Here is a 13,378-nt window from a genome sequence, read left to right as displayed (position 1 = left end):
GCTCTGGGTTCTCAGTTCCCCAGCTTCCTTGCAGCTGAGCGTATGCCAGATCTGAGCTTAGCTGGGAGCACCTGCCCCCCTGAATGGGAGCCAGGAAGCCAAGAGGCAGGAATAAAGCAAAGTCTACTGCACTGCACATGGCCGTGGGGAGAGGCCAGAGAAGGGTAAGCCCCACGTCCAGCATCTGTGGCGTCCTTGGTCTGTGGGCCACCGCAGGAGGATGATTTGTTCCTGCTCCTCGTCCCCAAACCTCATTTCCTACCCTCCAGACATTCCATGAGCCCTTGGTGCCCATGACCTCAGTCTACGTTGGTCCCTCGGGGACGGCCACCACGCACGCCAAAGTAATAACCATCATCTATCACATGCCCCCTAGCTTCTGCTGGTCCTGCCTCATCTCCTGTTCCCACCACCCTGGGAGGCACGTGCTGTTCTTGTCTCCACTTTACAGGTGAGAAACCTGGCAATCCAAGACCCAGCCCCAGGCAGAGGTGGGGGGGGGCGGGCAGAGAGCAGGTGCTGGGGGCTCTGCTGCTCCGTCCCCCACCATGTGGGGCCCCTGGATGTCCATCTAGTGAGCAAGCTGGGGGGTGCACGTCACATGTCCTGGGAGAATGTCCCACCTGGACACTCAGTCCACCTGGAGCACATCCTCAGTCACGTGGTGTCCTACGTCCAGCCTGGTGACCACCATGGGTCACACCCCCTGGAGCTATAGGATTTGTTTGTTTGTTTGTTTGTTTGTTTGTTTGTTTGTTTTTCCCAGGTAAAATTCACATGACCTAAAACCAATCACTTTAAAGTGTACAATTCCGCGGCATTGAGTTCACGCACAGGTGCAACTGCAGCCTCGACCGATTCCAGAATATTTTCGTCACTCGTCCCCTCTTCCTCCACGTGCCCTGGCAACCAGCAGTCTGCTTTCTGGCTCTGTGGGTTCGCCCATTCTGGCCATTTCACACGAACGGAATCATAAAATATGTGGCCTTTTGTATCTGGCTTCTCTCACTCGGCCTCACGTTTGTAAGATTCACGCATTACGAAGCGCGTGTCAACGCTTCCTTTTTATGTCTGAATGGTATAGACCACGTTTTGTCTATCCGTTCACTTGTGGACGGACGTCCGGGTTTTCCACCTTTTGACGACTATGCGTACTGGTGCCACGGACGGTGCCATACAGGCTTTTGTCGGGACACCTGTTTTCAATTGTTTTGAGAATATACCTGGGCATGGGATGGCTAGATCGCACGATAATTCCGTTTAACCCACCGAGGAGCCACCAAACCGTCTCCCGCAGTGGCTGCCCCATTTTACGTTCCCGCCAGCGGCGCGCACACGTCCTCCATGCGTCCCCGGCCAATGCCTGTCCTTTCCTGTGTTTCTGACCGCGGCCCACCCTCCTGGCTGCGAGATGGTATCTGACCCGTTGCTGCTCAGCCGAGGGTCTGCCCTCCTCCGCGGCCTCGGCAGAGGAGGCGTCTGCCTGGAAGAGGAGGCCCAGCGCTGGGCAGCCTGAAGGGCCGGCTGTCCTGGGAGCTGCAATCTCTGGGTGCGGGAGTCTGGGGCGCAGAAGGTGCAGCTGGCCCCTCGGGGGCCGGCAGGGAGAGGACAGCGTTAGTGTGTCACAGCCAACTGCGCGGCAGGTCAGGGTCGCACGGAGCAGGAATGGCGAAGGCGGAGACCCAGACAGACAGACGGGCAGGAACGTTCCGGGGAAAGCTTTTCGCTTCTGCTAGTTATGTCGAATAAACCAAAACAAGAACTCATTTTGGTTCAACGTGCAGGCTAAAACGCATTACGGCCAACACCGGCGAGTACAACATGCACGCTCTCCCCTCGTCCCGGAATTTCGTTGGCAATCACCACTGCCGTCCCGGCCGCCCACCGTGCTGAGCACGTTCACGCATGGGCTCCCATAATCCCACAAGAGAAGCTCTGATAGAGGTACGGTCATTACCCCACTTTAAAGAAGAGGAAACGGAGGCATAGAGAGAGGTCACAGGTCCTGCCCTGGATCTCCCAGCCAGGAAACGGCTCAGAGCCGGGTCGGTGTGGAGCACGACCCAACCCGATGATGCCACCCAGCTGGAAGCCGACCTTCCCCGCCTGGGACTTGGAGTAATAGGCTCCTAGAGGTAGGGGGCTCCCAGGCAGGTTCTCCCCAATACCTAGGTCAGCGGGGGCGGGAAGGTGGAATCCCTCTGGATGGAATCTGTGCGAAGCTACCGCCTCTGGCCGGCCAGGCCCAAGCCTTTAAACTGACCCAACCACGTGGGGGTGGGACGGCCAGTGTGGATTTTTGAGCGAACAGAGCTCACTCTCAGCACGTCTGTGAGCTTCTCTGAGCCTCAGTCCCCCTCATCTGGAAAATGGGTACACAGCTTCCCTGAAGGTGCCCGTGGGGAGGACCCGTGCTTATCACACAGCCTGCCCTCTTAGCTGAATGACTCCAGCCCAGGCCAACCTCTGGGGCCCCTAAGACTCACCTTAGGCTTTCAGGGTTCCATTACACACCTCACATCCCTCGATGCCCGAACACCAGCTCTCAGGGGCCCTGTTGGGTCTTCCTGAGAGCCCAGCCAGAGCTGCCTGCTGTGTGTACAGCTCAGCACTCAGCCTCGGGCCTGGTGAGAAGGACAGAGAGCAGTCGGGCCAGCAGCAATCCAGGGGGGCTGGGGTGGGGTGGCAGCCTCTAATATCCTGCCCCAGGAGGGGCTGCAGGTGCCTCCCGGGGGGTGGGGGGGGATGTGTGTGAACACAGCCTCCACGTTGCCCTGAATTAGGAGAGGGACTCAGGAAGCCCCCCCCCCCCAACCCAGTTCTGGACCCCTGTCCCCAAAGGCAAGGCCTGTTCCCTATCTTTAAAATGGGTGTGATGGCATCCGCTGGACTGTAGATGGGAGGGGAAAGGAGACAAGGTCTACTAAAGCAGTCCACAGCACTTTGTGGGTGTGGAGGGTGAAGAAAGGCTTTTTTTTCTCCCCACCCACCCGTAGAAGCCTCCTAAGCAAACACCTGCCCCCCCCCTCACACCCCGTTTTGATTTCTGAGAAAGAATCTCCTTCTGTCTTCGGTGAGGTGCGCTGGGAAGGTGAGGTGATGGGCCAGACAGACTGGGCCGCGTGGGGGTCACTGAGGGGAGACCGAGCCGGCGGCTCACCGATCCTCGCCCCCTCCCCTCCCCATCTCCCAGTGGCGGCTGGGGCGGGGAAAGGTTCTCGGGGGTCCTCGGCGTGGAGCGCTCAGCCAGGGCTCACGCAGGGAGGATCCAGGACCCCACCCCGAGGCCCGCCGACCTCGGTAAGTGGCAGCGCCCCTTCTGGCCCCACTGCCTCCCAGGGCCGCCCAGAATCCGTCCATCCGGGCGCAGGATCGGGCGACTCCCCCGTGGCGCCGTGCCGGGACGCCCGGTGCCTCCCCGCAGGTCGCCGAGGGCGCCGGGGCCCCGCGCCACACCTGTCCGCTCCTCCTGGAGGCCCCGGCGCCGCTGCTGCCGGCCCCTCGGCGCGGGGCCCTGTGTCCGCCGTCGCTTTGATCCCGGGGGCCCCGCTGGATAAAAGTCCCGGGCGGCTCCGCGCCAGCGCCAGAGGGGGAGCGCAGCCGAGCCGGCGTCCCAGCGGGCTGGCGCAGGGCGAGCGACGCCGAGGAGCCGGGGCCGCGGGGCCGGCCGCGGTGAGCGCGGGGCTCGGGCGCGTTCGGGGCGGGCGGTGGGAGGGGGTGGGGGTGGGGGTGGGGTGCGGGCCGGGGCCCGGGTCGCCCGGCGGCGGCTCCGGGCCTGGGCAGCAGGGTGAGGGGGGACCCCGGCGGCTCAGGTGAGCGCACCCGCCCTGCGCCCCCAGGCCCGTCGGGCCCGGCCCCTGCGCGGCAGGCGGAGTCCCGGCGCGGAAAAGCCCCGCTCCTGCCCGTGGCGTCCCCCCTCCCCTCGGCCCCCGCCGCCCCTTCCAGCCTCCCCGGGGCGGGGGTGGGGGCGGCGGCGGCGGCGGCGGCGGCGGCGGCGGCGGCGCCGGGCCGGCCGCGGGGGGAATGGAGCTGCCGGGGACCGCGGGGGCCGCGCTGCCCCCCACGGAGCCGGGCCGGGAGCGCCTCCGGCGGCCGCGGCGGGGTAGGCCAGGCCCCTCCGTCAGGCTTGCGGTTTGGGAAGAAAAGGCGATGCCTCCGCCAAGAAAAGAGCGAGCGCGGCCCCCTCCCCCTCCGCCGAGCCGGGCGGCGGCGGCGGCGGCACATCTAACGCGCGGGCACCCGGGCCGCCGCGGCCCCCGCAAACTACGCCCAGGCTCGGCCCCCGCCGCTCATTGGCGCGGGCCGGAGCCAGCGCACCCAGACCCTGCGCTGCCCTCGCCGGCCGCGCGCGGAGCCCGAGCAGCCCAGGCCGACGGCGCCCGGCCCCCCGAGCCTCGACGCCGAGCCGCCCGCGCTTCCTCCGCCGGGCCCAGCGCGGGCAGCCGGTCGGGCGGGCAGGCGCGGCCGGCGCCCCGCGGCCCCGGCGCCCCCGGCCCGGCGCCCCCACCCCCGCCGCCGCCGCCGCCTCAAGGCCGCCCGCTCTCCGCAGGTGGCCGCGGGCCCGAGCGGCGCGGCCATGGGCCGAGGGGTGCGCGTGCTGCTGCTGCTGCTGGGCCTGCTGCACTGGGCCGGGGGCGGCGAGGGCAGGAAGACCTGGCGGCGCCGCGGCCAGCAGCCGCCCCCGCCGCCCTCCCCGCCTCGTGCCGAGGCGGCACCCGCGGCCGGGCAGCCGGTGGAGAGCTTCCCGCTGGACTTCACCGCCGTGGAGGGCAACATGGACAGCTTCATGGCGCAGGTCAAAAGCCTGGCCCAGTCCCTGTACCCCTGCTCGGCTCAGCAGCTCAACGAGGACCTGCGCCTGCACCTCCTGCTCAACACGTCGGTGACCTGCAACGACGGCAGCCCCGCCGGGTAAGGCCTGCGCCCGCCCGCCCCGACCGGCGCGCCCCTGCAGGCCGCCCCGCCGGGATCGGCCGCCATCCGCCTCCGTGCCCCGGCGGACGCACGGAGTCTCGGCGCTGGTCGCCCGCCCCCCTCCTCGGGGTGGGGGGTAAGAGGGCTCCCGTCGGGCTCGCAGAGGAGCTGGCCCTGCGGAGGCCCCGGGGCGGGCACCCGCAGCGGGGGGTGGGGTGGGGTGGGGTGGGGGCAGCGCTCGGAGAGCTGGCCTCTGGCCAGGCCGGGCACTGACCCCTCGGCCACCGGTGCCCTGCCCCGCTGCTCGCGTCCTTCGGTCTCTGGGCGGGGAGATGACCCTGGCTCCGGCAGCAGGAGGCGACGCAGCGGGGCGGGGAGAGTCCTGCGGTACCCCACCCCCACCCCAGCTCCACAACGACCCTGTCTGCCCCCTGCTGCTGCCGGGACTACCTGAGATCCCAGCCAGCCAGAGGGACGGGGAAGGGGCGCAGGTGGGACCGAAGGACGTGGGCTGCGGCATTCACCCCTGTCCAGCCCCGATGTATACGAAGGAAGGAAGGATGTGAGGCTGAGGGTTGAGGAGGGGTCGGGGTCCCCACACCCTCAGCTAAGTCGGCAGCCCGAGGACCGGACGTTAGGTCGGGCCTCGGTGGTACTCGCGCCCTTCCACGCCTTCCTGGCGGTCCCAGGGCCCCCGCCCCACGTGCACGCTCCTCTAGAGAGGGTGCTCCTCGGTCTCCAAGCACCACTGCGGGCCCCGGGAGATCCCGAGCCCAGCAAGACCGCCCCCACCCCTCCCCGCGCCCCGCCGCCGGCGCCGAGGTTACAGCGGGTCCCGCGCGGGGCGGGCCGTGGGGATTTTCCACGGACCACACAGCCCCTCGAGGCCCTTCCCGCCCCACGAGCGCCACCTCCCGGGACCCGCCACCGCCGGCGGGGCCGCGCGCGCTCCGCGGGGCCTGGCCGCTGGCGCCCCCGTGCGGCCGGCGCGTGCGCCGGGCGACAGGTGGAATGACCCTTTCCTCCCCAGAGCTGGGTCCTTGCGGGCCCCAGCTGACCACCCGCTCCGCCCGTCCCCCTCCCCCTCCTTGCAGCTACTACCTGAAGGAATCCAAGGGCAGTCGGCGGTGGCTCCTTTTTCTGGAAGGTGCGTCCCCGGAGCCGAGGCGGCGAGGAGGGCGGAGGCCCCTGGGCGTGCGGGCCCTGACATGGTGGCTGTGCCCGCAGGTGGCTGGTACTGCTTCAACCGGGAGAACTGCGACTCCCGCTATGACACCATGCGGCGCCTCATGAGCTCCAGAGACTGGCCGCGCACCCGCACAGGTCAGCAAGTCCCTGATCCCCCCCCTCACCCCACCCCCCACCCCAGCTCCCGCCTGAGGGGTAGGGCAGGGTAGGGTAGGGCTGACAGTTCCAAATTCGGGAAGAACCCTTGCCCTCCTCACTCCCTAGTGCCCTAGGAAAGCCCCCACGGCGCCCACCCCCCAGTTCTCCCACCCTCCTAAGGTCAGGGGGCACCCACCTATCATCCTTCACTCTGTTCCACAGGTAATCTCCGGAGGCGGGGGGAGGGGGCTTACTCTGGCTGCTTCCACACCCCTCATCCCTAGGTCACAGCAGCCAGTGCTGGGTGGTGGAGGCCGAGGGTCACGTCCAGATGAATAGTCTGGCCTACCTCCCTTGTCGTGGCCAAGTGGGATCCCCCACACCCCACACGTTCCCGTAGCTCCCATCCCCACACACCCCTTCCCAACAGAAAGACCCACTGCCTCTGCCCTCCGACACCACAGGCACGGGGATCCTGTCCTCCCAGCCAGAGGAAAACCCCCACTGGTGGAATGCCAACATGGTGTAAGAGGGAGCAGAAGCGTCCTTCCCTGGGGGGAGGTCCTTCTGGGAGGGGTTCTTTCTTGGCGAGTCCCATGGGGGGTGTTCCTCCCTGGGGAGGGTCTTTCCTAGGGGGGGGGTCCTTCCTGGGTGCAGGTCCCACCTGGAGGGTCCTTCCTGGGGAGATTCTCCCTGAGGGTTCCTACCTATGAGGGATTCCTGTCCTTGGGTGGGGGTGGGGGGGTTCTTTCCAGGGGAGTCCCATGGGGGGTGTTCCTCCCTGGGGAGGGTCCTTCCTTTTGGGGGGAGTCCTTCCCAGGAGGTCCTGTCCTTGGGAGGACCTTGTCCTCCGAGAGGTTTCTCCCAGGCGGTCCTGTCCTCAGGACCCTTCCTGGGGAGGGATCCTTCCTGAGGGCCTTGGGCAGCAGAGGACTATGGCAAACTCACACCGTCCGTTGTCACAGCTTCATCCCCTACTGCTCCAGCGATGTCTGGAGTGGGGCTTCGTCCAAGTCCGAGAAGAGTGAGTCCCTTGCTGTAACTTCTGTTCTCTGCCCCGAAGGACACGGCAGGAAGGACAGGGCCCCTGTTTTGTAACTCCTTCTAATCCTCTGACCGTGTGTCCCGGGATGCCTGCCCCCAAGCACCCGCTGCCTGTTGTCCAGGGCTGGCTTGGCCCCTTCGGAGGTCCTCACTCCTGCGTGTCCCCTGGGGAGGGCCCCCATCCCTCACGCACCTGACAACCTCCCTTCAGTTCACCTCAGCCCCTGACCCTATCCCCCGGAAGGACCTCCAGACCCCCAGCTAGAATTCTTCCTCCTTCCAACCTGGAGCTGGGAGGCCTTGCTCCTGTCCAGGCCCCCGTTGAAGCCACGGTCCTCCTCCTTGCAGACGAATATGCTTTCATGGGTGCCCTCATCATCCAGGAGGTGGTCCGAGAGCTCTTGGGCAAAGGGCTGAGCGGGGCCAAGGTGCTGCTGCTGGCAGGGAGCAGGTGGGCCAGGCGGGGGGGGGCGGGGGGGGGCCTGTGTGTGCAGGGGGTGTGGCGGGATTAGAGGTGTGGAGGGCGAGGAGGGGCCGCGCCTTGGGCTCCAGGGAGCTCATGCCTCTCCAGGCCTGGGAGGGCACCTAGGAGGGTCTGTGTTACTGGAGCGTCACAGGGGTTCCGCTCCACGGTGCTGTGTAGCTGGAAGCTGTCCGGAGGATGCTTCTGGACTCCGAGGTTGCTGGATGCCAGGGAAACCTTGGATGACGGTGGCCTAGGTAGTCGGTTAGGGGCTAGCTGTGGACCGGTGTACCTTCTCCAAGGCCTGGGGTCCCTGCAAGCGGGATCACGCCTGGTGGCTGCACCCCTGCAGGCATGCAGGGCCCCGAGGACATGGGTAGAATACCTGAGGGGGTCTGAGGCCACATGTTTTGTCTTCGTTTTCAGATAAGGAAACCGAGTCAGAGACAGAGGAAGGGAGAGAGGAGGGGGAGGAAGTGGGTGACCTGCCACTTAGCTCAGTGTCGGGAGCTCTGCCAGCCCCTCCTGTGCCCCCGTGACCCCCAAAGGCCTGTGGGTCTTGCACACGAATGTGGAACACGGAGCATGTTGGCAGCTCAGGACGCGTCAGGATCGCGGCCCCTTCTCGGGCCTAGGCTGGGGCAGGGCGGGCTCCCGGGAGGCGAGCGCCCCACCGCGGCCACCCGGCCTCACGGACCGCCTCCTCCCCAGCGCGGGGGGCACGGGGGTGCTGCTGAACGTGGACCGCGTGGCCGAGCAGCTGGAGGAGCTGGGCTACCCGGCCATCCAGGTGCGGGGCCTGGCTGATTCGGGCTGGTTCCTGGACAACAAGCAGTACCGCCGAACCGACTGCGTCGACACCGTCACGTGCGCGCCCACGGAGGCCATACGCCGCGGCATCAGGTGCCAGACCCGGGGGTGCCTCCTGGGGCTCGCCGGCTCGCGGGGCGGAGGGCCTGGGGCGGGGCTGCGGGGGGCGGGGGGAGGTGCCGGGGCGGGGCGGGGCGGGGCGGGGCTGCCTGACCCCCAGCCCTGGCGCAGGTACTGGAACGGGGTGGTCCCGGAGCGCTGTCGGCACCAGTTCAAGGACGGCGAGGAGTGGAACTGCTTCTTTGGCTACAAAGTCTACCCGACCCTGCGCTGTGAGGGGCCGGCTGCGGGCGGGGCACGCGGGGCAGGGTGGGGAGCAGGGGGTGTGGGTCTAGGCTTCCTCCAGCCTGGAGTCTAGAGCTGGGTGCAGAGACCGCAGGCCACCCGCATGGGGGCGGGGGAACTGAGCCGTCCAGGTTTGCCTGGGACTTGCCTGGTCTCAGCACTGAAAGTGCACTCGGTCCCAGGCCGACCAGGACAGTGGGTCACCCTGTCCACAGTCACAGTTAGAAATGTGCTTGGCAGCTGAATCCTAGTGGCGCCCTCGGTGGGCCTCGGCCGTCCCTCCTCAGTCCCACACTTGAAGGGACACCACCACCAAGTGTGGTCACAGTACCCACCCTGGGAGCCAGGCCAAGGTTGGTGGGGGAGGTAACAAGGTACTTCTTCAGACAAGCACACCGTGAGGGGGCCGGTAGCCAGCACTCCAAGGGCCTGTGAGCCTGCCGTGGAGCTGGCTGGACCTCAGCGGCCCTTAGCCCGGGGTGGAGGGCAGAGGGTGGAGGCAAGGCCCAGCTGAGCTGTGCCCCCCAGGCCCCGTGTTCGTGGTGCAGTGGCTGTTTGATGAGGCCCAGCTGACCGTGGACAACGTGCATCTCACGGGACAGCCGGTGCAGGAGGGCCAGTGGCTGTACATCCAGAACCTGGGCCGCGAGCTTCGAAACACGCTCAAGGATGTGCCGTGAGTGTCCTGCCCACCTCACCCCACCCCCGCCCCTCTAGGTAGGCGGTAAACCATTTGCCGTAAAGATAGCGGCCTCACAGATGGCAAAACAGGAAGCGGCCTTGCGCGCAGGGGTATTGCCCAGCGCCGAACAGAAATGAGCTTCTGAACCCTGAAAAGACGTGGAGGAAACGTAAACGCACGTGACCAAGAGAAGGAAGCCAGTCCGAGAAAGGCCACGTAGCGTGTGATTCCAACTCTGTGACATCCCAGAAAAGGCAGAAGTGTGGGGTCCGTAAAAAGCTCATTGGGTACCAAGGACAGAGTTGGGCAAAGGGGGAGGGATGCACAGACACAGAGGATTCCTAGGACAGGGAGACTACTCGGTGCGAGACCGTAACGTGGACACGCGTCAGCATCCGTTTGTGCAAACCCTTCCGATGTCCAGCACGAGAGTGCACGGTGACTCTGGACCCTGGCGATAGCTGTGTGTCACTGAAGGTTCGTCAGTCGTGACGGACACGCCACCTGGTGGGGGATGCGGATAATGGGGGAGGCTGTAGGTGTGGGGGCAGGGGGTGTGTGAGAAATCTCCATACCTTCCACTCAATTTTAACGTGAACCTGGAGGGGCGCCTGGGTGGCTCAGTCGGTTAAGTGTCCGGCTTCAGCCAGGTCACGATCTCGCGGTCCGTGAGTTCGAGCCCCGCGTCGGGCTCTGGGCTGATGGCCCGGAGCCCGGAGCCTGCTTCCGATGCTGTGTCTCCCTCTCTCTCTGCCCCTCCCCCGTTCATGCTCTGTCTCTCTCTGTCTCAAAAATAAATAAACGTTAAAAAAAAAAAATTTACTGTGAATCTAGAAATGAAGCCTATTAAACAAACAAACCAACAGCAAAATATTCACCTGTCCGGGTCAGCATCCCACCAGGGCCCAGGTGGCCGTGCCTGGAAGGGGTGGACTCTGTGCCGGGTTCGGAGGCAGAAAGAGACAAGGGTTTGTAGGGGAGCCCGTGGGTTGGTGGGGACAAGGCCTGGTCCAGAGCAGTAGGTACAGGAAGGAGGTGGGAGCCAGAGAGAGGTGCCCAGGGGGGTGGGCTGGAGCGTCAGGACCTGTGGGCACCGGGGTGGGGAAGGTGCTGGAGGTGCTCTCTCTGAGCTGACTGTCCACTCCCCAACAGGGCCAGCTTCGCCCCCGCCTGCCTCTCCCACGAGATCATCATCCGAAGGTCAGTGTCCCCATGCCCTGGATAGATCGCATCCCTGGCTCTCGCTCCAAACGTCCACAGCCCCACCCCCCACCTGGCCGCCACCTGCCTTCTCTGGCTCTGTATGAAGGGCTTCTGTGTCGGGCTTCCGATGCCGCTTACACAACCAGCTGTGTGGCCAGAATGCAGAGTCAGCCCGCCTCCGGGGGTAGCAATGCCGAGCGAGCCCCACCTGGATTTCTGTCTGCAGCCACTGGACGGACGTTCAGGTGAAGGGGACCTCGCTGCCCCGGGCGCTGCACTGCTGGGACAGAAGCCTGCACGACAGCCACAAGGCCGGCAAAGCCCCCCTGAAGGGCTGCCCCGTCCACCTGGTGGACAGCTGCCCCTGGCCCCACTGCAACCCCTCCTGCCCCACCATCCGGGACCAGTTCACGGGGCAGGAGATGAACGTGGCCCAGTTCCTCATGCACATGGGCTTTGACGTGCAGACCGTGGCGCAGCAGCAGGGCCTGGAGCCCAGTAAACTGCTGGGGATGCTGAGCAGCGGCAGCTAGGGGTCCCGCCCCGGGAGCTGGCACTGAGGGCCGGCCGCCGCCACAGGCTCCCCACCCCAGGGCCACCTGCCCGGCCTCTCCTGCCCCTCCTAGGACAGACCGGGCCCTGGCCATCCTCCCAGCAGCCTTCGCTGCCCCTCTGCCACTGCCTTGGGAGGGGGGGGGGGGGACCCAGGCAGGGGAGACCGTGGACCTGCCCTCCAGCCCCAGCCCTGCCTCCCGCCCGCCCTCGCTGGGGAGCCCGAGGCGCCGGGTTCCAGCCCGCTGGCCCGGCCCCAGCCTCAGCCTCTCCTGGCCTTTTGTATTATTTTATAAAATGACTTTTTTATTACTTTAATTTTTTAAAAAAGGAAAATAAGAAATATATGATTAATGATATTGTTTTGTAACATATTTTTTTTAAATAATGAAAAAAAAAAGACAACAAAAGAGCCTCCCCCTGCAGGCGTGTTTATTTGAATGGGCACTTTGCCCGTTTCACACCCCCTCCCCCATCCCCAGGGCAGCAGGGATACTGGGGGCGGGGGCCATAGGGAGCCCTGACCTCCGACCCCTTGGTGGGGGGCACGGACCCCACCTCGTGTCCTGTTCGTCCACTCAGCAAATACCAGTCACGGGCACAGCACACGTGAGACTCCAACATGGCGATCACAGCTCCCATGTGTCTGTTTTCCCGTCTGGGGACGTTCACACGGCGCGCACCGAGGCCACTCAGAGTGCTTGGCGGGGCACCTGCCCCTTCGGCAACACACCACCACCAGTAATCTCATTTCCAAACTGTCTCACCCCAGAAAAACACTCCCTATCCAGCTAAAGCATTCTTAAAAGCTTGCACTGCTTTATTGGTTCTTATAAGGTCACCCGTGCACACGCCAAGATGCAGATTCCCCAGGCGGAAGCCGCTGGGCCCAGCCCCCACCCTGCCTCCCAGAACACAGGGGTAGTCTTCCCGTGGGTCGTCCCGGGGACCCTGCACCCCAGCAAACGCAAGCACGCACACCCCCTGTTGTGGCCTCTGTTTTCACCACGCACCGTGTCTGAGGCCCACAGAGCTGTGAGTGGTGTTCCTGTCGCCTCGGGCTGGACGACAGACATCACCTCGTGCGGGGAGGGAGGAGGGGGGGCAAAGAGCCCGGAGGGCTTACTGAGGGGAGCCGGGCACTCCCTGCTTCGGGCACCCCAGCATACCTGCATGGTGACAACCCCCCCCCCCCCCCACCGCCCCAGCTGCCCTCAAGTATTACAAGCCCCAAGTGACAGATGAAGGAATTGAGGCCCGGAGAGGCCACCCCTGTGACAGAGGGAGGATCCCTGCTAGGCAGCATGGGCTCCACACCCACCACACATGTCAAGAGCCCAGACCTGTTCCCAGGAGAATCTCAGAGGCCCGGCACCCTCTGGCCCAGCAAGGTCGGGGGCCGTGCCCTGGGGTCTGGCTAGCTCTGCCAACACATCAGGGCCACCGTGGGGCGGAGAGGGATCGGGGCAGAACCGGAGGGCCCGTGTCATCTGCCGAGCAGCGCCGTGGCCCCTCCCAGCCCACCTTGGGCCCGGTCATCACCAACGTTGGCTTCCCCAGGTGGCGCCGAGCGGCCCACCTGGGGTCTCCAGGGACCGCGGCCCCATGGTCTTCTGTGGGAACCCATGCGGTCCCAAGGGCAAAGGAGACAGTGAGCTCAGGGATGGGGTGGGCAAGGGCTGTAGACGGAAGAAGGGGAATCCAGGGGGGCTGTTGGCTCGGGGGAGCGGCCCTTCCTCAGGCTCCTCGTGGATGGGGGGCTCCCGGTGGGAGAGGGGGCTGGGAGGGCCCAACAGGGGGGGCTTCACTGGAAGGGGCCATAATCAAGCTGGACAGGGGACTCGAGCGGCGCCGTCTAAACCCCAGCTCTTTGTGCAGAGAAGAGCGGGGGCGGCAACATCAGCACCATTGGACAGATGTCCGAGGCGGGCTGGGGGGGGGAGCAGGCAGCTCCTCGGATGCGCTGTGCACCTTTGAACGTCATACCTGTGGGTTATACCCGAAGGGATTTCTGTCACCAAATGAACAAACCCTTCTCC

The 13,378-nt window shown here is 65.5% G+C and overlaps 1 protein-coding gene across 2 annotated transcripts; it reads left to right on the top strand.

The window, feature by feature from the left end:
- Window positions 1–3,213: 3,213 nt before the first annotated feature.
- NOTUM (notum, palmitoleoyl-protein carboxylesterase) lies at window positions 3,214–11,689 on the top strand. 2 transcript variants are annotated; one of them, XM_045489913.1, is made up of 12 exons: window positions 3,214–3,300; window positions 4,550–4,911; window positions 6,009–6,061; window positions 6,142–6,237; window positions 6,705–6,765; window positions 7,206–7,264; window positions 7,633–7,735; window positions 8,459–8,650; window positions 8,789–8,889; window positions 9,431–9,578; window positions 10,737–10,784; window positions 11,014–11,689. In XM_045489913.1, the coding sequence occupies exons 2-12, from the start codon at window positions 4,577–4,579 to the stop codon at window positions 11,318–11,320; spliced, it is 1,503 nt and encodes a 500-aa protein (XP_045345869.1). In that variant the 5' UTR covers window positions 3,214–3,300; window positions 4,550–4,576; the 3' UTR covers window positions 11,321–11,689. The 2 variants fall into 2 exon arrangements, with proteins under 2 accessions (XP_045345869.1, XP_045345868.1); XM_045489912.1 differs by lacking the exon at window positions 3,214–3,300 and adding an exon at window positions 3,374–3,672.
- The last annotated feature ends 1,689 nt before the right edge of the window (window positions 11,690–13,378 follow it).

Source organism: Leopardus geoffroyi, chromosome E1 (genome assembly GCF_018350155.1).
Source record: "Leopardus geoffroyi isolate Oge1 chromosome E1, O.geoffroyi_Oge1_pat1.0, whole genome shotgun sequence".
Taxonomy (NCBI): Eukaryota; Metazoa; Chordata; class Mammalia; order Carnivora; family Felidae; genus Leopardus; species Leopardus geoffroyi.
The sequence above is the reverse complement of the archived record's forward strand: the minus strand, read 5'-3'. Positions and strand labels throughout refer to the sequence as shown.

Excerpts from the sequence above, each read along its gene's own strand:
- NOTUM (XM_045489913.1), top strand. The coding sequence starts at position 4,577 with ATGGGCCGAGGGGTGCGCGTGCTGCTGCTGCTGCTGGGCCTGCTGCAC. Across the intron at positions 6,062-6,141 it reads GTGGCTCCTTTTTCTGGAAG|GTGGCTGGTACTGCTTCAAC; the intron begins GTGCGTCCCCGG and ends CTGTGCCCGCAG. Across the intron at positions 8,651-8,788 it reads GCCATACGCCGCGGCATCAG|GTACTGGAACGGGGTGGTCC; the intron begins GTGCCAGACCCG and ends GCCCTGGCGCAG.